Here is a 26,343-nt window from a genome sequence, read left to right on the forward strand (position 1 = left end):
TTTGTACTGTGTCTGCTTATAAAAGCCGCTCAGCAAATGATGTTACCTTATTAATTAATTTTCTATGTAGATCTATAGCGTCTAAGTCTTTTTGAGATTGAATAACCTCTGTAAGTTTGGTGTAAGATTTCATAAGAATGCTCGCCTAATGCCTATTGTGAATTCCATAGTCTTGTTACTGTTAGAGCTTTTTACCCTAAACACTTTGGAGAAACAAAAGTACCTCTTTTAGGTTTCCTGCCCTTCCCCTGGCTGCTCTCAAATCTTTTTGGTGGTTTAATTCCTCTTCTCGTTTTCCTCTTAGAATTATCTTGTTAAAAGTGCACATGGGCTCTTTGACTATCCTATGTACATGATTTATTAGCTTTCGTTTGCTCTTGGGACAAAGACAAAAGCCTTAGCCTGGTCTACAAGTTCTGGCATGGTGTGACATCCCTCCTGCACCTCTCAAGCCTTTTTTGTCTCTCTCCCCTTTGTTTCCTAGGTGTTAGCCACACCAGCCGCCTTCCATTTTCCCAAGTGCTCTTTTAAGCCTTAAGGCCTTCTCATATGCTATGATAGTTATTACCTTTAACATCCTTTCTTCCACACCTTTACCGATTTATGTCCATTATCCTTCAAAACATGGCTCAAATGTCAGATGCCTTCTGATCTCTATTGTGATTTAGGTTTCCTTACACAATTCCCTTTCATTTGTAGAATAAATAAAACTTGCAAGCTTGTATGACTATGAAGGCAGGGTCAAGGTTCTATTTTTACCTGGAGAAGTTCTTGTTATAATGCTAGAAAAACAATAAATATCTCAAGTGAATTAATGCAGACTATTCCGTGTTTGTGATATAGGAATGAATGAGACATTTCTTACTCTAAAGTATGCAATCTCCTAATTTGCATGCAAACAATTATAATGTAAGGCTCACCAAAACCAAATCTTGATAGTTTATGCTCCTGAAATAGTTTCCTTTCTTCAACTGTGATTTTTTTCATAGAGTTGTTATCTTATACGCCAGTTGTTTCCCAGACTTCCTGGACTTAGGTTTTCTCCTTCTTGCACTCTTATCCCCTTCTTTTTGGTAGTTTAAGGAATTCCCATACTTTCTTCTCATATCATTTCCAGGAAATGGCAGAAGATGGAATAATAAACGTAGTATAGCTTTAGCATTGGGTGATTGGTATAACACAATTTCAAATTACTTAAAGTGATTTTAAATTTGGAATATTTTTAATTGCTATATGTTATAAAACTACAGAAAGAAGAAATTTTTATGCCAGGTTTAAGAAGCTTAGTCTATTACTTTGTGTTCTTTGTGTACAGTAATAGAAATTGGCCTGGAGAAGCATGCAGATTAAATCAGCTTAATTTTTTTAAAAGCTTCCTTGTAGTTTCTGATGTAAATGCCAGTATAAACTTAATATAGTGTTTACACACCTCTTTAAGTTGTTCAGGTATGCAGTGTATATATTTGTAAATGAAAGTTATTCTTAGCAGAACCTTTATTTTATTGCTTAACCAAATGTGGTAATTAATAAAAGGAACCTTAACTAACTAAATTGGAGTGGAGAAGGCCTGTAGGGGGAGCTCTCACGCCCTATCATACATCATCAATTACACCAACCTGGAAGAGAGGTAGGCTTGTATCTTGAACAGGAAGTAGAACCACTTTCCTACTGAAGGAAGGTTTCTCTCCCTACCCAGCAACAGCCCAGTCAATGAGAAACGCTGCAGCTCAGCCAATGAGAAGCCGTTGTCACCCTGAACTGTTACTTACTCCCAATGGACTTTCATTTAGAACAGCTCCTTCCTACCGCTCCCCACCCCCCACCTTTTTCTCTATAAAAGCAGCTCCCCTCCTTTGTTTTCTGGATTTGCCTCTGGTTTGTCATAGCACGCATGTCCCGAATTGCAATTCTTTTGGCTATTCCTGGATAAAATCATTTCGAGGATAAAATACAGGTGAATTTGCTTTTAGGTTAACATACAGTAGCATTGTTTAATACAGCGGATGTATTTCTGTGTAGGTTTCATGCAGTTTATTCAGTCAGTTCCTGTTGCTGAAGTTCTTGATACAGAAGGAAGCATTCAGGTACAGTATCTATTTTAAAGATTTATACAATTCATAAATATATTTTTGTATGTTGTTATAAAAAGCTTAATCTTTATAAAAAGTATATAGAATTAAAAGTGAAAGGCTCCTTTTATCACCCTTCTTCCTTCAAGTTCTTTTCCTTTTTCCAGAAGTAAACAGTGCTAATAGTTTAAAATTTTTCCATGTCAGTACATAGAAATGCTTGATTCCTTAAACAGTGCCTAGTACATAATAGATCAGGAATTAATTGGTGAACAAGTTAAAAATTTGTTAAATTTTATGGTTATATCCCAAAGTATGAAATCATATAATTTATTTAAGCATTAATGAACATTTTGATTATTTCCAGTTTTTGTTGTTATTCATAACAGTGCTATAGTGATATTCTTGCTCATGCATGTTTTTCACGATTGTTTTAAGACCCTTTTCCTCCCCCTCTAACCTCATTGCTCTCCTTTAATAAAAGAAAAAGTGAGTGTTCCCAGGACTAAGCCATTTATACCTTTGGAATTTTTTTACATTTTAAATACACAGATTAGTTCTTATTGCATCTTAATGGTTTATTTTTATCTTTTAAATATAATTTTTCTTTTCCCCTGTATAATAAAAATTTGTGTAAGTCACACACAAAAACTGATATGCCTGAGATGAAAGATGATACAGAGAAGGGCTTGATAGAGGATGTTTGCTGCAGTGTGTTTTTGTCTTTCCCAGTTTAGAGGGTCCCAGTAATTCAGTGTGGAGTTTAGATTTGCAGAAAAGCGTTTCTCTGATTTCTTGGTAAAGCAAGTAGTTATTGTGGTCTTAGGTTTGGGGTGTAGTTATGTGCGATGGTTAAAAGCTCAGACTCAGAACATCAAACTGCCTAGGGTTGAAGTTTGGCTATGCAGCTTTCTAGCTATGTAACCTTAAGTGACTGCTTCACACTTTGTGCAGAAAAGAGTTAAGAGCCGGCCTGAGGCTACTGTCTTGAGAAAGGCCTGCTTACAAGTTTAGCCTTTGGCTGGTGTCTGGGAACTTGGCTTTCAGTGTTTTCCCTCTGTTCCCTAACTGAGAATGTGGTTCACTGTGCCTATACGGCACAAGTGATGTGATTTATAGTCAACAACCTGCTTTCTTTTTAGAATTTTGATAGTTGCCAGACAGAGGGTGCCTATGTGAGTTCCTGCTGGGCTTCCCCTGGACAGAAACATTGTACCATATTACTCCTTTTTTTTTTTTTTTTTTCCTTGCTGTTGGAGAAAAGTAGTAAGTATGCTTAGTGTATCCCTCACAGAAGAATGCAAGGTTTGTGCCTGGATCCTCTAGACTTTGCCTATGTATTTTTCCCATGATGATCCTGTTGTGTATCCTTTCACTGTAATAAACCTTAGTTGTGTAGTACAACTATATGTCGAGTCTGTGACTCCATCTAGCAAATTAAACCTCAGTTTTTGCATCTGCAATATTTGGGTAGTAATTAATAGTACCTAGCTCTAGGATTGTTCTGAAGATGATATGAAATGTATATAGAGTTTTAACATAGATTCTAACTAAAATAATTATTTAATAAAGTTACCAATTATTATGCTACTCTGCGTAATTAAGATTTTGTAAAATAAAGACAACAGCAGTTTGTATACTGATTCTTGGTTCCATGTCATTTGTGTCAGTAGTTAGCAGGGTCACAGGTTATTCTCATCTTCAACTTGAGTAGATAGTAATTAAAAACTGTTTTCCAAAATAGTTTCACCTCTTGTGTTTCTTATTGCTACACATCTTGGCCTAATCTTGGTATTGTCAGACTTTTAAATTTTGTTATTTTATTGTGGTTTTACTTTGTATTTCCCTGATTACCCACAAGGTTGAGCATTTAAAAGGATATGGATAGGCCATTTATTTCTGCAAAGTACTTGTTCACATACTTTGCCTGTTTTCCCATTGTGTTGTTTATGTTTTTCTTATTGATTTATAGGAGTTCTTTATATATAGATTTATATATATATAGATTTATATATATATAGATTTATATATAGATAGGTATATATAATATATTATTTAGACATATATTATATTTATATTATACAGATATATTAGATATATTTAGATATAGATCTTTGTCTAACTTATAAGGTATTCATAGAAGCTAGAAATATAGGCTAAACTTATTTTTTTAACAGTGCATTATTGTATTTTCAAATAATATACTCTATGTGTTTTTCTTTAACATCTAAATGTAGGGGAATAGATCCAGTTTGTAATCTTAAAAAAGTAAATAAATATTTTCCTCCATTGTTTCCAGACTCTTTGGACACTCCAGTGTATTGCCCCCTTAATTCTTTTGTTCAGTCATTATCTTTCTCATATTTATCAATTTCTACTGAATTCTGAGAATTCTTAGCACTTGTAATTATTTAAAAATTTGGGGCACAATTTTATTGAGCGTGCTAATGGTGACAGGATTTCAGTAGGTATGCTTACAAGGTGATTTTAAAAACTCTGTTTATTTTCAGGGGAATGTGTGATACAAAAAGACCCACTCATGTTTACTTTCAGGAGAAAGATGAAACAAAGTGATGTATTAAGTATAGAGATATAGCAGTAAATTTATTTTATTTTATATTTTCCCTATGGTATAGAAATGGCAGCATATATATATATATTGTATGTGTGTATATATATACATAGTCTGTAAGCATAGTAATAAGACTGATTACTGAGGAGTATGCTTCCTAAAATCCACAATTTATAATTATTGACTAAGTCTTTAGAGCAGACACTTCTTGGTCATTATTTACAATTTTGAAATGCTTAATTTATTTAAAGAGTATATTGAATTTATAAACATGTAATAATATCTTTTCAGAACTTTTTTAGAAAATATGCACCAAGTGAGAATGGGCCAAATGGGATCAGTGCTGAGGTTATGGACACTTACGTTAAAAGCTGTGGTAAGTTTTTCAAGCTGTTACTTTCCATTGATGTGTTTGAATAAAGGAAAGCAGTCTATCTTGATATTGCTATATTCATACACATTTAGAACATGATAGGGTTTTGTCTTAGTCCATTCGGGCTGCTATAACAAAATATCAGAGACTGAGTGGCTTATAAACAACAGAAATTTCTTTCTCAGAGTTCTGGAGGCTGGAAGTCAAATCAGGGTACCAGCATGGTCAGGTGAGGGCCTTCTTGGGTCGGAGACTTCTTGTTGTGTCTTCATGTGGTGGAAGGGGGTAGGGAGGTCTGTGGGGTCTCTTCTGTAAGAGCACTAATCCCATTCATGAAGGCTCCACCCTCACGACCTAAGCACCTCCCAGAAGTCCCACCTCCTAATACCATAACATTGGCTGTTAGAATTCCAACATGTGGATTTTGGGGCGATACAAACATTCAGATCATAGCAGACTTAAATGCTCTATGAGAAGATGACAAGATATAAAGTGTTGACAAAAGAAGTCATTAATGTTTTGACATAATCTTAGTAATGAGATATAAATTCTGTTTAGTCTTTAATAGATGTATCTTTGAAATCACTTATCTACTTTATAATTACAAGTTCTCTCTCCCTGGAAGCTGTTAATTCTCCCCTAGATTTTCCCTGTGCTTGAGTAACTGATTAAGTTGACTGTGGACAAAGTCTCAGTCAACAATAATTATGCTTTCGATAAATCTCAAGAGCTAGGATAACAGTATTGTTATTATGAGGGTTCCTCTCATGGTATTTTAGATTAGTTTTCATGGTTCTTTCCTGGAAATAAGTAAGTAGCAGCATGCCGTGGGGATTAATTCATATGTTTCAACCATTTATGCCAGTTTTCATGAAGTTATATTCTAGAAGATTATTTTTTATTTTCTTAAAAGATTTGTTTTTAATCACTAAACATTGTTTAGGGGAGGGTTAATAAAGGAGTTGACACTAGAGTTGAGCCCTGAATGGTATCTGGTATATAATATGTTGTTCCTATTTTGTATAAATATTATCTTTATTTATGTTTATGCCCCTATTCATACCTATACTCAAGTAATCAAAGCTGGGAGAACAAAGTAGAGGGCTTTCTAGACATATAACAACTATATTTAAACTTACATATCATTTTATGGTTTATAAATTGCTTTCTTATACATGATTTTTTAAAATTTTCACAATGCTCCTGTGAGGTAGTATTCTAGATTATTTTAGACCCCATAATTTATTCCCAAATTTATACTTGATAATCCAGTTTTGGCTAAGAAGTATGAAGAAGATGTAATATTCCTAGGAACTTTAAAAACATAGAAATAAAATATGTGTGTATATTAGAATCCAAGGTTTTAATTCTTATTTTTATTGAAGGAACATAACGTGTGTTACATCTAACTGTGTTTACTCATAAAAATGATCACATACAGTGTATTTAAATTTAAAGACTAAAAAACACTGATTGAAACATTCCAGAGAAAATGTTTCCCTTCTCTTAATCTCCCACTCCGTGTTTCTCTCTCCTTCGCTCCCTCCCTCCCTGCTTTCCTTCCTCCCTTCTTTCCTTTTGTCTTCTTTCCTGTTTTTCTCACACCTTCAAGTCTGTGTTTTCTATAATGTAAAAAAATTACATATGATCTAAAGACTGGACTAGGCTGGACATCTAAGATAGATCATTCACATGACTGGTAGTTTATACTGTCTTTCAGCAAGGCTTGTCGATCAAGTCACCTATGCATGGCCTCTCTGACTTGGGCTTCTCAGGGCTGGGTTCCAAGAGGAAGTGTTGTAAGACACAGAAAGTACAAACTGTTGGTTTTTGAAGGCCTGGGTTGGGAAGCTGGTAGTTTGTCACTTCTGCCGTATTCTGTTGGTCAAAGTAGTCACAGAGCCTGCCTGGATTCAAGCGGAGGGATATAATTCCCACCTTGAATGAAAAGCGTGTTGAATAATGTGTGGCTCTCTTTAATTCACCACACCTAGTTCTCAGTACCTTATACATGAGATATTTTGCATGCCCTCAAATACTTGGGTCTTTTAACTTAACTTTCAGATAGTTACGATAAACTTTTTTATATCTTAAGTTTATTTAATAAAGAAATGTTAACTTTTTCTGCTTGAAATATACATACACACACAACCTATAAATGTTGACTAAAATTTGAAAACCCTGCTCACTTAGTAAAATTACTGGAAGAATATGTTATGGATATATGCTAAATGTCATAGTGTTGTGCCTTTTATAGAATGTTCCATTTCTCCCGAAGAGCTAATGAAAATATGACTGCTTTTTCATGTAAAAAAAAAAAAAAAAACAGCCGTTTGTCATACCTATCAGACAGTTAAATTCAAGTTAGATCCTGTTCCTCTCATTTTCTCAACATTGCACATTTATTCATTCCCTCATAACTGATTTGATGGCGAGCCACTTTTCTTTGCATCGTATTTTGAATAGCCTTCTGTTTTCTATATATCTTACTATGTTACAAAACAATCTTTTCTGTTTCACTGAGGTTGGTAGCATTCCAGGTAGTGTTAGAGGTTGAAAGCCATTATTTGAATTTTTTCATTAGAGGATTCAATGCTTGATAAGTTGCTGCTTTGTACTAGAATCTGATTGTTGGACATTATCATATAGATGTATGTATAACTTTCATTTTAAAAAGTAACGTTTTAGGTTTCTGGCAGAGTGTAAGAAGAAAGCGATAATAGTTACGGTGACATTTTTTCCAGATTACACAAAGTGTCAAGTCTGTATCATGTAAGTGAATGTGAGAATACCAATTATTCTCACACACATATCTTTACTAAGGAAAGGTAAATCATATCATTTAGTTGTCTGTATTTCTCTTTATTTTACTTTAAATCAAAATTGTTTTGTAAAATCAATTTAATGATAGAGGCATCTCACGTGGAGTTAAATTCTGGTTTACAGCAGCCTTTTGACAAGATTCCCTTGGACTGGTATAGTATTTCCATTGTAGTTAAAGAATAACTTCAGTTTCCCTAAAAATCCTCTAATCTACTATGTAAATATATAAATGAATGGGTGTTGCTGTATTCCAATAAACTTTATTTATGAAATGTAAAAACAGAGGGAGACCAGTTTTGGCCCTCAAACTGTCTCAGACTCACCCTTTAGAGTGCTCTCAAGTCCGCCAGTGGACCACTAAATGTATAAGCAATTGCCTTCAGCTGCAGTTAACATGATCTAACTTTCGTGAGTTACACACATAAGAATTTTCTTTTTTGTAAGAAGCTCAGATGTAATTGCTGTTGTTGTTTTAGGTGCTTAAGGATGCTAGGGCCCCCAAGGTCTCTGTGATTCTCTTGGTCTCAGATGACTCCTGCATCTGCAGTCATTGTGTTTGCAGTCTAGCCAGGAAGAAGAAAAAATCTTAGGGGCTCACCTCCCAGTCCAGTTGGCCTCCTTTTTAGAAATGTTCCCCACAAAACTACATTTGCTTACATTTCAGTAGACACGCCTAACTGCAAATGAGGCTGGAAAATGTGGTCTTTTACCTAGGCTCAGTCTTGCCCTGTAAATCCTGGTTTGGTTTTGTTTTAAGGAAGAAGCATAGAACGGATATTTTGTAGGCAAACTGGTAGTCCCTATCACACTACAGACTAGGTTTTGAAGATAACTGATTATTAGTGAACTGTAACTGATTTGTTACAGTTAAGTAGAATTGTTAGTAGACTAGTATATGATTAGAAGTGTTTTTTTGAATGATAGTATGCTATCTTTTACTCATTTTCTACATATGGATATATTTTGAAATATATATAATATGTAGTTTTATCTATAATTAGAATATAGTTAGTTAGTCTAAACAGATATACTTGATCTCAAATATCTTGTTGAATCTTGCATCTATCAAAATAGCCACTTAGGGGAGGAGGAGTTGCAAAGTGTAAAACTGGCATGAGCAAGGACTTTAGAGTCACACTTAGGTTCCAATTCCAACCCAGCGACCTTAAACAATCATCTTAACTTCTGGAGCCTGAGGTTTTTTCATTTGAAGGATGGTTATAATACTTAGATGGCATCATTAAAAGAGTTAGAGATGATGAATATAATGTGCCTAGTGAAGAGCCTAGCCTTCAATAAATTTTAACTGTTATTATTATTAATTACTAATTAAAGATTAATCCAATGATGATATCATTGTTTAAGTCACTTTTGGACTTCCAGAATGGCCTTCAGAACATGAGTCAAATGAACTTTAATATTTATTGAATTTGTACAGGATTAATTTGTTTATTAACAGGTGGTCTAATCTCTTTTCTACATATTGGCTGAAATAAACTTTTTTTTGTAAGTACTGGTATAGTCGTATGTATGTTTGCAAGTTGTATTTGTTGTGAAGTTACTAATGGGAGAAAGAGGGTGGAAAAAAATAAGCTTCAAAAAGGTGTTATTTCCTTAATTGTGTTTCAGCATTTTCAACACATGCCAGATTTCCAGACCTTTTAGAAGAGAAAGATAAAAGAGAATAAAGCGAGAACCAGAGACTCTGCCCCAAGCTCTGCTCGTGTAATTTTTCTCAATAGTTTAGATTATGCTGTGAACTTCATAAACGCCTTAACGCTCAAATAAATTCATTTGTCTTCCTATCTGCTGGCACTTCAAGATTGTTTCTCTAAAGATTTTTTTTAAACCCTGCAGTTACTTCTCTTATCTTGTAGATAACAGGGTTCTATTCTTTATGTGTATTTTTGTAGATGCTTTTTTCCAACTGTGATCTTTAACATGTGTCCAATTTGAAGTGAGAAATGGCAGACACAGGTTATAATTAAGGTTCTTGGGACTTTATTTAACTTTTGATACACGTGACTTTTATAATTTGACAATACTCTGCAGGATATGTTTTCTGCTGCAAATCATAATTTATTTTGCATTTCAAATGATAAACTCTTCATAGAGTCAAAGAAGATTACCCATTTAATTTGAAAATTTAGGTGAGAAATCAAAAAGTAATAATCAAATTGAAATTAAAGTAGCACAAACTGCTTTTATGTTGAATTATATGTGTAACCTGGTTTGCACGTGTTTTTCACAATTCTTTTTTTTGAACTGTTACTGCAGCTGGATATTGCGTGATTACCTATATACTTGGAGTTGGAGACAGGCACCTGGATAACCTTTTGCTCACAAAAACAGGTAACAAATGACAGCTACTAGCAGATACACATTTTTATATGCCAGTGATTTTTACCCTGGAATCTACTTAGTAACAAAATAAGTTGCATAATGAAGATAAATCATAGAATTTTAAAAGTCCCTTTATATGGTACCTTTGAAGCATCGAGGGGAACTCTCATCCCTTTTAAGAATCACTTTAGTAGTAATCCTACAGATGGTTATAGCCCTTGCTTCTTGAAATGCCTCCTTTGGTGGACAGCCCGTAATGTATGCAAGCAGTCCAGTCTCTTACTGTACAGCTCTAGTTAGAATGTTGGAACGTTCTTTCCCTTATCAAACTACACTTACCTCACATTAACCCCTCTCTTTCTTTGCCTTTCCCCTCGGAGCTCCATGGAATAATCATTCACATCTCCATCCATCCCATGGCTTTAAACACCATCTCTATGCAAACAACTTCCAAACTTAGAGCTTTCTACTTCAATCCATTTCATCAGCTTCAAACTAAAATATCTAACCACTCGAAATCCTAATTATATGACCAGTTGTAAAAGTTGTTTTCTTCCTCCACTGCTTGTCTAATGCCGGCTTCTCACCTCATTTTCCCATCTCAATAAATAGCAACATTATCCACCCAGTTATTTAAGCCCCAGACTTAGGAGTCATTTTTAATTCTACTCTTGGCCTCATCTCACATATTGAACCTATCAGTAAATCTTGTCTACTCCTCACCTCCAAAATAGATCATGAAGTTACTCATTCTCTTCATTTCCACTGCTTTGACCCCATTTGAAGCTACCAACGTGTTTTGTCTAAACTGAATAAAATCTGACCTCTACTATGGCCATGGTGCCTTGCCCACAGTGACCAGTTTGAGTGTCAAACCACTCCTGCTTTTGGCAAGTGCCCTTGTTGTTTCCTCTTCCTGGCAAGCTCTTCTCTCACGTCTTTGCCAGTCTGACTTTGGTTATTAAATCTAAGTTTGAAAGGCATCCCTTAAAGAAACCTTTTCTAACTCTCTGATCCGAAATGACATATACCTGCCACCCTACCCCTCTCATTACTCTGTATTTATTATTCTGTTTTGTTTCCTTTACAGCACTTATCACTAGCTGAAGTTATCTTTTTTATATAACTCAACAAATGTTTATTGAGCACCTACTATGTGCCAAGTATTGTTCTCAGTGCTGGAGATACCAAAACGAACAGAGCAGACAGAAATCCTGGCCCTCATGGGGTTTGTTGACTTCTTATCATCATCTGCTCCCATTCAGGATGCAGGTTCCATGAGAGCAGAGACCCTGCCCACCCAGTTTGCCACCACACCTCCTGAGCCTTGAACAACACCTAGCTAAACTGTTTGATAAATCAGTGATCAGTGTTAAATGAATGAATGAATAAATATTTCTGCTCTTCCATGTGGCCTTTTCTTTCCTAGGTTAAATAATCTGTTTCTTCAGCCTTTCACAGAAAATAAATTTTAAAGTACTCTTAAAATAGTCTCTCAGGCAAGAACATTTTCTGTTTTGTTAATATTCTTCCAAATTGTGATCCCAAGAATTTAACATAGTACGTGGAGTGGAGACTGACTAATTAATAATATAGTAACCCTATTAATTCACATAATCTGGAATTTCATATATTCAGTTTTAAGGTATTAGTGTGAAAAGTTATCTGTGGTAGAATTTACATATGAAAGCCATGTCTGTGTCAAGGCCAGGCAGTCCCTTTAATAGCCAGGACTGAAGTAATGTAGTCAGATTGTCATGGAGGTTCTTGCCAAATTTGCTAATTTAGCAAAGGATATTTATAAAACATAAGTGTATTTGGAGAGAATTGTAAATTGGTTGAATCTTTTAACCACATTTGTTTTTGCATTGTGATCATTTTATAACCATAATGGAATTCTTTAATGTGTAGAGTAGCATCACATCTATAATGTTATATTCACAGATCTTACTTGTCTCTTCTTTTGGAAATTAATAAGTAATAGGCCTTTTTCTGATGGACTTTGAGAACTGCTCTGTCTTGTGTGTGTGTCTGTGTCTGTGTGTCTGTGTGTGTTGAAGGGAGTATTTTGAATAAAATTTGGAAAGAGGAGCCTACCTAATATAGTTTTTTGGCCCAGGTCACAGTTACTTGTTTTATGGAAATTGATTTATAAAATTTGTAAAACAGAAGGTTTTAAGCTTCTTGTCACCAGTTTTCCACTAGAGGGTGCTCCAAATTTGCCTTTAAAAACCAAAAAGTTAACCTTAAAATGTGCTAGATAAGAGGCACAGTCTCTTTCTTTTAAAAGAGCATTTCTTGAAATTACTTTTTCATAACTACTGTTTAATTATTTTATCCATTTACAGGCATACCTCAGAGACACTGCAGTTCAGGTCTAGATCACTATACTAAAGTGAATATTGCAATAAGGCAAGTCACACGAATTTTTTGTTTCCCAGCACATGTGGAAGTTAGCTTTACACTGTACTGTAGTCTATGAAGTGTGCAGTAGCATTGTGTCTGAAAAAGTAATGTACGAACCTTAATTAAAGAAGACTTTATTGCAAAAAAATGCTCCCGTCACCTGAGCCTTAAGCAAGTCGTAATGTTTTTGCTGGTGGAGAGTGTTGTAAAAAACGCACTTATCTGCAAAGTACGATAAAGCAAAGTGGAATGAAATGAGGTACTGCTGTATATCAGACATTTTAAGTCTTCCTCACTCGGATAAATGTTTTCCATTTTCAGGTTCAGTTTGAATCAAATTAGATTATACATATAAAGAAACAGCAATTATGTCAAGACAAATGGAAGTATAATGAATGCTTCAAATTCAAAAAATTTAAAATAATTTATTTAAAAATGTTTTGTGTCTATAGTCATTTTCACTAACAATATTTCAGAGCAGCTTCAGGTTATATTAATTGCATATAAGTTATAATTAGACTTGTATGGTTTAGACAACTATTATATATTTAAAGTGAATTTTGAGTGTAGTTCATTGCAGGAAATACATTTCAGTAACTGTGGTTAAAAATACCTCAGATATCATGAAGCGTCTTCCCTTGTATATTTTGGATCCATGATGCCTTCAACACAGACTGTTACATGTTAAAAATTTAGAACTTTAGATTCTCTTATATAACTCTTTAATCTCTTAGTATTGATAGAACATCTTTTTATAAGTAACGTTCCTCCCATTCTTCGAAATAAAACACTTTTTATCTTCTGTTCTTCTCATTTGCCAGCTTGGGCAGGTTTAGAGTCTATGACTCTGCTCTGGGTGAAATTGGCTTGGGATTGTAATCAGAGTTCCACTGACTCATCTGTGTCCCGTTCCCTGGTCTGAGAGACGGAGCAGGGAGGAAGGAGACACCCAGACTGCATTTCACTGGAGTGTTTTGGGGATTTGCCCCCAACACACTGTTCTACCTATAAATATAGATAAGACAGAAAAGGGTCAGACTGAGAACTTTAGGAGTGTGTGGAGGAAAATGTTTCACACTGCATGTAGAGAACTGCAAAATCTATATGGTGGTAGTGTACAAACATGCAAAATATAAGTCTTAGTGACAGATTTCCCAGACATGCTTTTGCCCCTGCTTTATTTTCTTGTGCCAGCTTTCAGCTTGGAGTTTCCTCAGCTTGTGCAGCAGAGGGCGTTGTGTATCCATCATAAACGTAAAAGTCGAAATCCTTTGTCACTGTGTTGTCATGTGGGCAATTATAACTTGTTTTTCTTGAAACAAATTTAGGGTGAATGATGTTTCCCTTATTAATGCATTAAGATAACATTATTTGGGCAAGAAATTACAAAATTTAAGCTATGGTGTGAGATGAGAAAAAATGAATTTTTTCAGAATGGGTGTTCTTTGAGGAAGCTTTAATAAGTTTATTCAGGGTAATTTAGTTGTGGCAGGACTGAAATGAAACGTGATTTGAGTTTATCTCAACTCTGTGGAGAAAGTGTTTGTTTTGTTTTTATTTTTGAGAATTTGAGGGGCAAAAAGGAATAATGTAAGTGAAAACTTTGTTGTTATGGTATAAAGACTTTATAATGGAATTAACGCATAAAATTAATATATAAATAACCTGAAAACATTCACAAAGGAAAACAAGGAGCTGGATGTCTGTAGTAAATAGAAAGTTCCGTGTAGTCCTAGGGATGGCCCTTCTAACCTAGAGTCATCGTTCACAGAGTGAGAGGAGTTGTGACTTTTTGTGTGTCTTGGCACTTCACAGTAATACCCTTTGAGCCTTTTGCCAGAAAGCTCAATGTAAAGGAAAATAGTCATTCTTATTGTGATCCTAATTGGATATTTTTTTAAATACATCTCTTATCCTGATCTTCATCATTCTTTAATTTTATCTGAAATTGATTCCCTTCCTTTTTTAATTTGGAGGAACAGACTCACATAGAAGTTAATATGTCAAGCTCTAAAGTCACATTCCTTAGGTTTAAATTGCTACTCCACCATTGGGTGACTTTAGATAAGTTATCTAATATGTCTGTGACTCAGTTTCTTTTTCTGAATTTGTAAATGATAAAAATAGAACCTCTCTCCTGGTGGAGTTGGGAAGGTTGATGAGATAGTATAGTAGAGTTTTGTTTGGTACTGAGCAGGCAGTACACATTCCTGAAGGACTAGTCAGCTATTATGGTTTTGCTTGTTTGTTTTACCACCAGGAAATAAGAATGCCCTCTGTTTTTGGCTTGTTATTTGCAATCTTAATTTTAGAGATAAGAAAATAAGTAATGTATTTCAAAAATTACTTTTTTTCACCCTAAAACCCAAACTCCTTTAAGTTACTGCCTTCTAAATTCTGAGTGGCTCTGTAGTTTGGGAGTGTAGGAAGATTTATAAAGAGAAACAGTCAATTTGATCATTGATTTAATGTCATCCTTTCTGTGTTTTCAGATAAACCTTGATAATTTAAAATAAACGTTTATTTATTTGTTTTATTTTTTTCTCAGGCCATAATACAGTTGTTCATGATTTTCAAAATCTTTTTACATAGAAAGCACTTAGTTACTATTCAAATGGTGGTACTTCCTTAACTATTTGTATTTGAATTATTCAGTTTAATAGATTAAATATACTGTAAAATCTAAAACTACAGACTTATTTTCTTAATGTGCTTGTTTATTCTCTGGGACATGAGAGAAAGGGATATAAACAGTTTTATGCCCCTAGTAGGCACCCAAAAAATGGTTTTAAAATGAATAAATCAGCTAGATTTTTTCATGTCATTTTTATCTGTCTTCAGGGTTTCCAGAAAAATCTGTCTCCTGTCTAAACTTTTATTGTTCCTGTAGACTGTGGGCTTGCTACTATTTTGTAGAAGTTTATAGACCGGTTGGATTGGTTTTTCTCAGTTGGTGTATGCAAAAGAGAATCAGGCACGTAAGACCTTCTCTTTTTATCCATAAATACTTTTTTAGTCTTTATCAATCATTACTTTAGATAATAATGAGAAGGACTTGTCTTGATGTGAATAGTTTTCTTTTTAAACATTATTTGAATCTGATCTTTTGAAAGTTTCTTGAGTATTTCTTATCAGGTCAGTTGTCTTATGTTTACTGAAACCTATCTTAAGGAAAATGTTAATGGTTGCTGTAAAGGGTGCTTTTATTTTTAATTTTGTTTTAGAAGGACATTGTTTCTTCTCATTAGAAGTAATAAAAAATGATAAAGTGCTATACTCTCTGTGCTTCCGGAGCTGGAAATTACCTCATGAAGAAAGTAACTTAGAGTGTGTTGTGAAGGATGCGTTGGGCTTGTATAAGATGCAAATGGAGAAAAGCACACATTCCAGTAAAATACCCAGAAGCTGAAATAAGCAGTGCGTTTGCAGGTTTATATAGGCTGGTTAGATTAATTTGAGGTCAGATTCTGGAGGGAAATCAGTCTACTTCCTTTTGGGTTACCTTTTATATAGCACAGCTGAATTCAGTCATTGAAGTAGAGCTGCAGATTAGGATATTAAGTTTTTTTTATGTAAGTTTCCTTATCAGGTGATATATTCCTTAATGCTGCAAAGACACTGCGTTTGTTTTGCTTTGCAATGAATAATTTGGGGGGAGGTTAAATTGTAATGTCCTTTAAAGCATTCAAAGTTCCACCATAGACTAGTGATCATAAACTAGATTATTAAAAAGTTAATACATTTTCATAGTGACCCCTTGAACAAAAAATGTGTCAAATTTTAAGGTAATGGGATTATACAACACAAGAAAACTGTAACTATTAGTCTTGAATATGAGTTTTAATTTATTTAAATGATTCATCTTAGTACTATCCCCTTCACAGTGACCTAACAGAAGTTCAGAGTTCTATTAATCCGTATAAACTAGATCAGAAGTACTCAAGCTTCGGCCTGTATCAGAATCACCTGCAGAGTGAGTTCAAATACGGATTGCTGTGTCCCAGGCTCAGAGTTTCTGATTCATTAGGTAGGGTAGAGCCTGAGAATTTGTTTTTTGTAGCAAAGAAAACTATCCATACTTATCTGAAAAGGTTATTAAAATTCTCTTTTTTTAAAATCCATATCTGTTTAGAGGCTGGATTCTTTTCTTTTGCTTCAGTTAAAACAATATATCATCATAGACTGAGAGAAGAATAAAAAGTGAGAATCCAGCTGTCTCCTTTTAAGCCAGACATTAAAGAGATTTGCAAAATATAAGGCAGTGCCACTCTCCTCACTATGTTATTTTTGTTTTGGAAAATGGTTATTATTCATAAAAACAAGTTACATTAAAATGTTATTGACTTATTATTTTCAAATTAATTAATATTTTTTAAGAAGTTGCAGTTTTAATTTCAAATTCAGTAAATATCGGTAGAGGTAGCCCAACTAAGGCTTTTTTGGGTCCTCAATAATTTTTTTTTTTTTTTTTTTGAGGAAGACTAGCCCTGAGCTAACATCCGCCAATCCTCCTCTTTTTGCTGAGGAAGACTGGCCGTGAGCTAACATCCGTGCCTATTTTCTTCCACTTATATGTGGGAGGCCTACCACAGCATGGCTTGCCAAGTGGTGCCATGTCCGCACCCAGGATTCGAACCGGCTAACCCCGGGCTGCCAAAGCGGAACGTGCACACTTAACCGCTGCGCCACCGGGCCAGCCCCTCAATAATATTTAAGAACATAAAAGGGTCCTGAGACCAAAATGTTTTAGAATTGCTTATTGAAGGTCATTGTTTTACATCTTCAAAGGGTTACTGTTCTGCTTTAGACATTAAAACAGTTCTCTAGAAGAAAAGAATATTTCAGGGGAAAATACTTCATTGGTTTTAATCACTATAGGAAAAAATATATATATAAGATTTAAGAATATGTTTTTCTTGAATGGAAATAGACTATATGATGCGGGGTCGGTGAGCCGAGGAGTTGAAAGAAAGATTTCTTAGACTCTTAAGATCTGACAGTAGTGCTCTTTTATTTAGAGAATAGTGTGGAATAGCATGGGAACAGGAGCCATGGGCAGTCAGAGCTGCTGCTGCTGCCATGGAGACAGGACCCACGGGCAGTCAGAGATGCTGCTGGCATGGGGAGCCGCTGCTACCACCGCTGGCATGGGGACAGGACCCATGGGCAGGCAGAGCTGCTGCCGGCATGTTGCTGCTGCCGCTTCTCCTACAAACATGGGTGGAGAGTAAGGCTAAATTTAAGGCATAGGTATGTGAGTTATCTCTTTAAAAGACAGAAAAACGGTTAAAATGGTACCAGTGCTGGTAGGGTCGGGCCATTGGGCAGTCCCACAACTTTTAGATAAGAATCAAACCGGATTGAGTAAATGGCAGAAGTCACCACTTAAATATTATCCTCAGCTAAAGACAAAAGAGGATTTTGGGGGGGTGGGGGGGGCGGTCAGTTGCATGAGGTTGCCAGACAGTAAACAACTTAAGTCCTTGCCTTCCCCATTAAGAGTTTCTAGAGATAAGGCCATCCCCCCTTCCTCCTGGAGCAGAGAGGGAGGCATGGAGATTTCCTTCACAAATGCAACTGTCTCTGATCAAAGGGCAAGCAAATTCCACTCCTCTGAGCCTGCCTCTCATCTGCAGTTTTTTTTTTTTTTTAAAGATTTTATTTTTTTCTTTTTCTCCCCAAAGCCCCCCAGTACATAGTTGTATATTCTTCGTTGTGGGTCCTTCTAGTTGTGGCATGTGGGACGCTGCCTCAGCGTGGCCTGATGAGCAGTGCCATGTCCGCGCCCAGGATCCGAACCAACGAAACACCGGGCCACTTGCAGCGGAGCGCGCGAACTTAACCACTCGGCCACGGGGCCAGCCCCCTCTCATCTGCAGTTTTAAAATTAACCAGTCTAAAAATCCTCATCATATATAATCAAGATATAATAAGTAAACATAGTTTGCCCCCGTTTCATCAGTTAACTTAATTTTGTCCCTATTCATTAGAAGCCTTCTTAACAGTTGAATGTGAAGTTATGATAAATTATATGAAACATTTAGCAGATAGTTGGAATGTCTATACTAATCTGTACGTATGTATGTCTTATTGTCCTTTGTTACTCAAAAACTATTGTTGAGAAATATTTCATCGTTGCTATGCTTTTAACTCTAAGTGAAAATACTTCTAATTATATCATAAGGGTTTAACTAATAAATATTGGGAGCAGTGGGAGTGTGGATAGGCAGCATTTTTAATTCCAGAAATACAGGTTCCATTGCATTGATGAATAGTTGTTTGCCACCTTCTTTGTTTCTAGGTTTCATGGTAGGGCAACAGGAAAGATGTAACATTCACATTAGAAATAAAGGTACTTAGTGGGAAAATAGTAAAATGTCAGGTTTGTATACAAAAAAAGAAAATTGAAGAGAGTGAGAAACTTACTGTGGAATAGAGTGGCAGGGAGGAATTTTTGAATTTGGGAATTGCAGGACTTTCAAAAAAACAGAGTTTGGATTATAAGGAACAGAAGAAGAGAATCAAATAGAAGGGGAGTAAGCAGAGGAGTGAAAAATGGAATAAGTACAACTTTGAGATTGGTCACTTTCAGCTATTAGATAGCCAAAATGGAAATTTAAAAAAACCTCTACTGTTAAATAACTATTCATTTCAGCACTTTCTGTTCTCTTTAATCCAAGAACTACAAATGTCTTGAACTACAATTTTAGAAATAAGTTCATGTTACTTATGCAAATATTCCCTTATTCCCTTTGTATTGCAAATCAGGGACAAAAGGCAGTAATTACAGTCAACATTAGTTTTGTTTTATGTGCACTTTACCTCTTGACTAGGTGATAGATTTGAATAGGGCCACATTCCCTGAATCTCTTAATTGAAAATTTTGTAAATTTCATGAAATGCGTTTTAAAAATCCTTACAAGTTTCATTTACAGATATTAACTTTAAAAGAGCTATTCTCTTTGGTTTGTATGAGGATGAATTTTCTTAAAATATTAATAACCTCTTTTCAAAATACATGACTCTTTGAACTTGCAAAGCATAATAATGGTTTCATTGTTAGATATTGAATCTTTTATGCCTTATAATTAAGCGGTAATCCTGTTCTTTGAGAGTTTTCTTACAAGAAGGATAGAAATATGCTCTTCATTTGCAGGCAATGATGCATAGCTGACACTGGAATTCCAGTAATGCCTGTAATGAAATGAAGAAAAGTGGGGCTAGGTTTCCTATTAAAAGCATGGAGGCCATTAAATAAACCATGTGTGATGGCTGATGCCATTTGAAACTAGGATAGCATGATTTATTAAGGGTGGCAGTTTTGAATCAAAGATTGGTCAGGAAGGTCATCTGCTCACGAGCTGAGTATCATTAGGAACTATACTGGTAACAAAACTTATTTCAGTAATTAAGTAAAACCCAGGAAAGTTTATCTGTACCTATAATATTGTAAGCTTCTTATCTCTTTATTACTTGAAGGGTAGAATGTTGTTTCTCTAATAAGGTAGAAAATATGCGAATGAGGCACAAAATGAAGTGTTTAGCTTTTTTGAATAGAGGATACATATTTAGTTATAGGCAGTGGAATCCTTAACAGAAGTTGGTCATGGACTTTTTACCAAATCATGGAAAATTCAATGATAGCATATTCCTTTGAACCTTAAGCGATTAGGAGATGCTGCTTTCCCAGTGAGTACTACAGTTATCAAATTCATTATTCTAAAACTCGTTTCTCATCTTTTTGGAGTTATGAACTTCCCTTTGAATTTGTTGAAGTCAATGGATTGCCCCAACAATTGATTTCGTTGTGTTTAGAGACCCCTGAAGCCTATTTCGAGATTCTGAAAAGGTATTTTTCAATTGTGAGTAACACACAGAACTGTTTTAAATAGAAATGAAGCCCCCTGTGTTGACATATTACCTTTTATAATCTTAAATATGTACAGCATAAAACCTAGTATTAACTTCTTGTGCATCTACTCTTACATGCTATAAAATAAAAACAGATTTATAAATTAAATCATGTTACACAGAGTAGCAAAATTAAATCTAACAACATTAATGTGACAGATGTAACATTGAAACTAAATTGTCACTTGCAGTGTGACTGTGATACAGATAGTATGATGTGAGTTTGAGTTCAGAGTGCTGTTAATATATCCCACGTGATTATTCTTATACTGCTTTTCTCTGCTTGAACTACTTTATAACCTCCATTTGTTCAAGATGCTTTCATGTAATTTCAAGGTATAACTAATTCTGCTTCTGTTAGTATTAGCCTGCGACAATTAAAATAGCCTTGCTGTTTGATACCAACCAGTCAAAAACCCTGAAATCACAGGACAGTACTAAGTAGTAACGTAGCATCCAGATGATCCAGACTTGGCCTCGATTAATTTTACTATAGATCTTCATGGAAATGAAGACATGAAATTTTTAAAACAAAACTGCTTCTCCTAAGAACTCTCAGGATTCTAGGAGAAAATTTTTCATATCAACAATGTTATTAAAAGTTGTCTAAGCTGTAAATGCAAAATTGAGATGTCATTGGTTAATGAATGCAAAATAGCACACTGAGTGTTCCTGTATGCTAGACATTATCCTAGGTTTCGGAACTATAGCAAAAATAAATAAGACAAGATTCTTGATTATAAGACTTTTAATGATTCATTAAGAGTTTAGTGTGGGAGAGAAATATAAATGAAAAGGTAATTTCAATGTACACTTAGCGAAGGTGTTTTGATCAAAATAGGTGAGATAGGAGCCCTTTTCATAACTGCTTACCAAATGCATGCTGATTTGGGTAACCCTAGTTGAGCTAGAGGAACCATTTAGCTATAAGCTGTTACTGCCTTTGTTGTTTTGGTGGGGGACAAAACCATTTTTCAGTTCTCTTCATGTACCTTACTATCTATATCTAATTGTAATTCCTTCTCATCTCACCTCCTCCCATTTGTCATTTACTGTACTAGATATATCCATTTTTTTAAAAAAATTCCTATGAGACTTTCACAAGTTCTCCAATTTGAACAGAATGTTTAAGCTTGATATAACCTTAAAAAAAAGACAAGGAGATGATTTGGGTAAATGGAAAACTGGTTTTCAGTGCAATGGTTAGATTGACAACGGTTCCTTTTTCTACAGCCAGGTGGTGACAGTGTTTCAGCCTTTGGATAGTTATTATTTCACATGTGAGCTGTTCTCTCTCTTTATATATGAATCCCATGTCCCAAATTTAGTACAACTTCTACTGTCACCTCCAGATAATTTGCAGTGTGGTTTTCTTTACTGTTGTGTGAAAATAGTGCCAGTCTCTATCTTAAATTTTATTTCAATTTAATATCATTATTGCCTAAAATGCAGACTTTTTTTATTTTCTGGCCTTGGCAGATTTGAAGTTCTTTCTCTCTTCAATGTTTTATAAGGTTTCCAACTTAATGTATTATTTAGTTTTTCTTTGTAAGAAAGATGCCTTAAAGAATTGCAAAAAGTGACATTACTTAGCCCTTTATTTAATTTATTTAATTTTATTAATTCCTAGTAGTTGTGATCTCAGGTATAAGGAACATGTAATATCAATTCAGTATATTTTAAGCATCTTTAAAATGATAGTTATTTAATTTGAATAGAGTTGAGTATTTAAAATTTTTTTTTAAAGTGGCATCTAAGGTATTTAAGATGAACTTTTTTGAGCACCTTTAAGAGATCTGCTCATTAGATATTAAATAGCTTGATTTAGTTTTGTGTTCAGACTAAAATTTTTTTTTTTCTCTAACTTAAGGACATACCTTCCAAAATGTGACAAGGCAATAGATGTAATTATTCTTAACTTAAACGAGATTTTTTAGTAATTTTACTTAACACACTCGTCTATAACTTAGTTGGGAAGAAGAATAATGACAACTAACATTTAGAGTGTTGACTGTGTAACAGGTACTGTCCCAAATATTAGATGTATTATCTCTTTCAGTTCTGCCCTATGAGGTAATTATCAGTATGAACCTATTTTGCAGTTTAGAAAGTGAGGCTTAGAAAGGTTAAGCAGCTTTGTTAGGGTCACATACCCGATCAAGTGAGACCTGAAGGTGTCAGCTGTACTCTAGGGCGGTTGTACTACAGACTCAGCATGCCATCACATCACTGTTACCTGGGGCTTCATCGCCATAACCAGTCCGTTCTGTGCCTGTCACTGTTGTATACTTCCAAAAGACCCTAAGGATGGAATATAAAGTTTACCGATAACAGTAAATAATGCACAGAGAAAGAGGTAGACAGAAGGGCATAGGTAAAGTCTTAATGGGTACAGTCAATATATAAAAATATTTTGCAAGGTGGCAAAAGTGTGCAAAAACTCAACACGTGTACCTCAAGAAGGAACACTTGGCTGGTGAGCTTGAGGGAAAAAAATCTAAGATTCCCAAATACATGATGGAAGACAGGCCACATAAAACAGGTCATAATGTATTACAAGACAAAAGAGGGGGCAGGTTGCGCTAGGGGGATTTTGGGTTGGGTTTTTATTTTTATTTTATTTTATTTTATTTATTTATTTATTTATTTATTTTTTTGAGGAAGATCAGCCCTGAGCTAACATCTGCCACCAATCCTCCTCTTTTTGCTGAGGAAGACTGGCCCTGAGCAAACATCCATGCCCATCTTCTTCTACTTTATGTGTGGGACGCCTACCACAGCATGGCTTGCTGAGCGGTGCCATGTCCACACCTGGGATCTGAACTGGCGAACCCCGGGCCGCTGAAGCACAATGTGCGCACTTAACCGCTGTGCCATCGGGCTGGCCCCTGGGTTGGCTTTTTAAATGAATTCTTTTCTTCTTTCAACAATGAGTACCTACTATGTGCCAGAAACTATTCAGAGGCTGGGGACACAGCAATACACAAAACAGGCCTAAGTCCCTGCCTTGGTGGAGCTTAGATTGTGGGATCCATGGGGTTACTTTTTGTGTTAAAATATGTGCCTACTTTATACCTAGCGGTCAATCATAAGGTACTTCTGAATTCTGTGGTGAACCATTCTCTGAAGTAAATGATCGCATTCTTATATTTCTGGTCTTTGAGTTTAGATGGCTACTCTACTAGGATCTGTCTTCATGGGCACTGCAGCTGTGTTCAGCTCTTGGCAGATGTAAATACTGTGGTTGGTTTCTTAGCTTTAAATAATGAGTGACATGGATCAGTGGAAGATGGTTCAGATGAAGCTAACAATATAATTTGAAATCAGGGGATTGTTTGGGGCAGGGGGAGAATAGTGATAAGTTAAAGGAAAGATTTGTTTAGGAATACTTAAAAGAAATAGTCTTCTGCTATGTGAAGGGCAAGTTTTCGCTTAAACTTTAGCATGAGAAATTTGCTACATGATACTAATTTCTACTAATACTTAAAAAGTTGTCTTTGATTCTGTAGATCTAAGAGTAAGATTTAAAATTTTAAATTATTATTACTGTGGGATAATTTTAAACATAGTTTCATCTGATTGAATGTGAGTCGAAACAAAAATATGCTGTGAAAGTCACTCCTGAGCCTAGGGTTAGAAAATCAAACAATTTAATAGACTTCATCATGAACTAGTATTCTTTATGAAGAGACACTGCTTTACCAAATGTATGACATGTCCCCTTCCCAGTTCTTTAAGATAATCTGGAAACAGATGAGTTTCTTCTCAACATCCAGGCAAACTCTTCCACATAGACTTTGGATATATTTTGGGTCGGGATCCGAAGCCTCTTCCTCCTCCCATGAAGCTGAATAAAGAAATGGTGGAAGGAATGGGGGGCACACAGAGTGAGCAGTACCAAGAGTTCCGTAAACAGTGTTACACGGCTTTTCTCCACCTTCGAAGGTAAGTTGATTTGCTTGACATGGAGAATTTTGGTAAATTACTTTCAAAGAGCAAGAAAAGAATTGCTAAATGTACGTGTTCTTTAGCATCACTCTTATAGTGACACAACCAACAATATTTCTTAATGTGCATTTGATGTCTATTTTGATAAACAGTCTGATGTTGAAGGAAGAAGAATTTCTTGTTTTCCCACTAATTATCTGATTGCTAAATCTCACCAAACGGGAAGCTGGCGTTACACAAGATTAGGCAAACACAGAGGCTTCCAAATCAGTGGGTTGAAATATTTTTAGCAAAATGTACTCTGTGCTCTTTGACAGTGCTGGGATAGAGAAAAGGTTGAGAAGCTTCATACCATTCAGACCTCCCTGAGGGCCAGTCTTGAAGGATTATAATCACCACATTGGGTTTTTTCCTTCTCCCTAGCTGACTTGCCTCTTCTTATTAAAGACTGAAGCATTTAGCTTATTTAGAGTGATATTAATCCAGTCATTTTTACTCTTTAGCACCTTTATCAGCCTTAGTTTTGATTGCTCTTCAGGAGCATTCAGAAGTTTGTTAAATGATTGAAGAATAAACGTTACATATGATTTTGTCTCTCTTTAGCATCTCATGAGGCATTCTGCTAAAAAAAAAGCTGATTTTTCTCTATCCCTTCTGTTTTCTCCAATGCCACTGTATCTCTGTTTCCTTCACCCTGGTTTATCAGGACTGAACATCATATATCATCAGGTACAAAGTAAATTAAAAGTCGCATTTGTTAAATTCATGACACAACTCTGATGATTAGTCAGAAATGGCAGGATCATTTGACTCTAACTCTGTTTTCAACATAACTCTGCAAAATGAATATTCTTAGTCCAGCAGAAAATCCCAGCTCAGGAGACATACCAATAGACTGTGAGTTGCCTGTGCACTTGGGCTCTGTCTTGTCTATTTTGTAAGCTCAGTTACTCAAAAGTAGTTAGAACATAGACACTCAATATATGTATGTTGAAGCTTCAGTATTTGCATGAAAACTCCCAGAATTTCTGCTTCACGTGTAGGATGAAGCCATGTTCCCAGGTGATGTTGATGCTGCAGGTCCCAGGAGAATGGTGGTCCTGTATTAATCAGGTTTCATCTTTGCAGTGACTCAATGGGCCTTCATTGTTAACTCGGCTCTACTATGTGTCACAAACTCTAACGTGTGTTTTACAAATGGCCACATTATTTATCCTCTGAGTGGCAGAGTGGCTCAGTTTTACTTCCCAGAAATGCTAAAGGAATACTGAGAAGATCAGTGCTCTTTTGATTTGCCTGGCATTACAGAAACACGTTCAGAGAGATGCAAGTTCCACTTTAATATCTGGGATTTTTAATTTAAAATAGTCAAAGCCTACGGAAAGCTAAAGGGAACCATGGTGATCTCAGTGAGGAGGCAGACAAGATGATATGAAATGATAAGTAGAGAAATGTCAAAGGTGCTCCATCTTATTGAAAGCAGAAGGAAAACAATGTGCTTTATGAACTGTCATTGATAATGGATTGGTAGCAATTCAGTAGAATGAGAAAACAGAGGCAGATTATTAACGTGGAGCCAAAATTAACCTTCCTCACTACTAAGAAAAATCAGAAACAAATTAATCTAAATAATTTTATGTTGAGTCTTCGTGAAAATTGTTTTATTTTTTATTTTTAAAAATTTCACTGTACTTCAGCTATGATTAGATGGACCCTAAAATTTTGATCAAGATTTATTTTTTAATGTAATATTTTAGAATATGGTTCAGTTAGTAAAAATTACCCTTAGGACATAAGAGTTAACCTGATAGTCAAAAGCTTCTTTGGAGCTAAGGTTATGAGATGTTTATGATTAAGGTTTATTATTAAGGTAAGTATGACCAACCATCTTCTTTTCA

At 35.2% G+C, this 26,343-nt stretch overlaps 1 protein-coding gene across 15 annotated transcripts in view; it reads left to right on the forward strand.

Moving 5' to 3' along the window:
- The window catches only part of PIK3C3 (phosphatidylinositol 3-kinase catalytic subunit type 3), a 152,057-nt gene that overhangs the window by 103,011 nt on the left and 22,703 nt on the right, over positions 1–26,343 (forward strand). For 6 of the 15 annotated variants that reach the window (XR_011441490.1, XM_001497768.7, XM_023647723.2 and 3 more), the window contains 4 exons: positions 2,020–2,084; positions 4,933–5,017; positions 10,115–10,189; positions 24,274–24,442. Coding sequence is in view for 6 of the 15 variants with exons in the window: in XM_001497768.7 (XP_001497818.1) it covers positions 2,020–2,084; positions 4,933–5,017; positions 10,115–10,189; positions 24,274–24,442 (394 nt within the window). In the remaining 9 variants the exon portion in view is untranslated. Of the gene's footprint in view, positions 1–2,019; positions 2,085–4,932; positions 5,018–10,114; positions 10,190–11,270; positions 11,588–12,528; positions 12,593–15,427; positions 15,565–24,226; positions 24,443–26,343 lie in introns of those variants that run through there. The other 9 variants (XR_011441493.1, XR_011441494.1, XR_011441495.1 and 6 more) reach the window with 4 other exon arrangements.

The sequence above is a fragment of the Equus caballus genome, chromosome 8, assembly GCF_041296265.1.
Source record: "Equus caballus isolate H_3958 breed thoroughbred chromosome 8, TB-T2T, whole genome shotgun sequence".
Classification (NCBI taxonomy): Eukaryota; Metazoa; Chordata; class Mammalia; order Perissodactyla; family Equidae; genus Equus; species Equus caballus.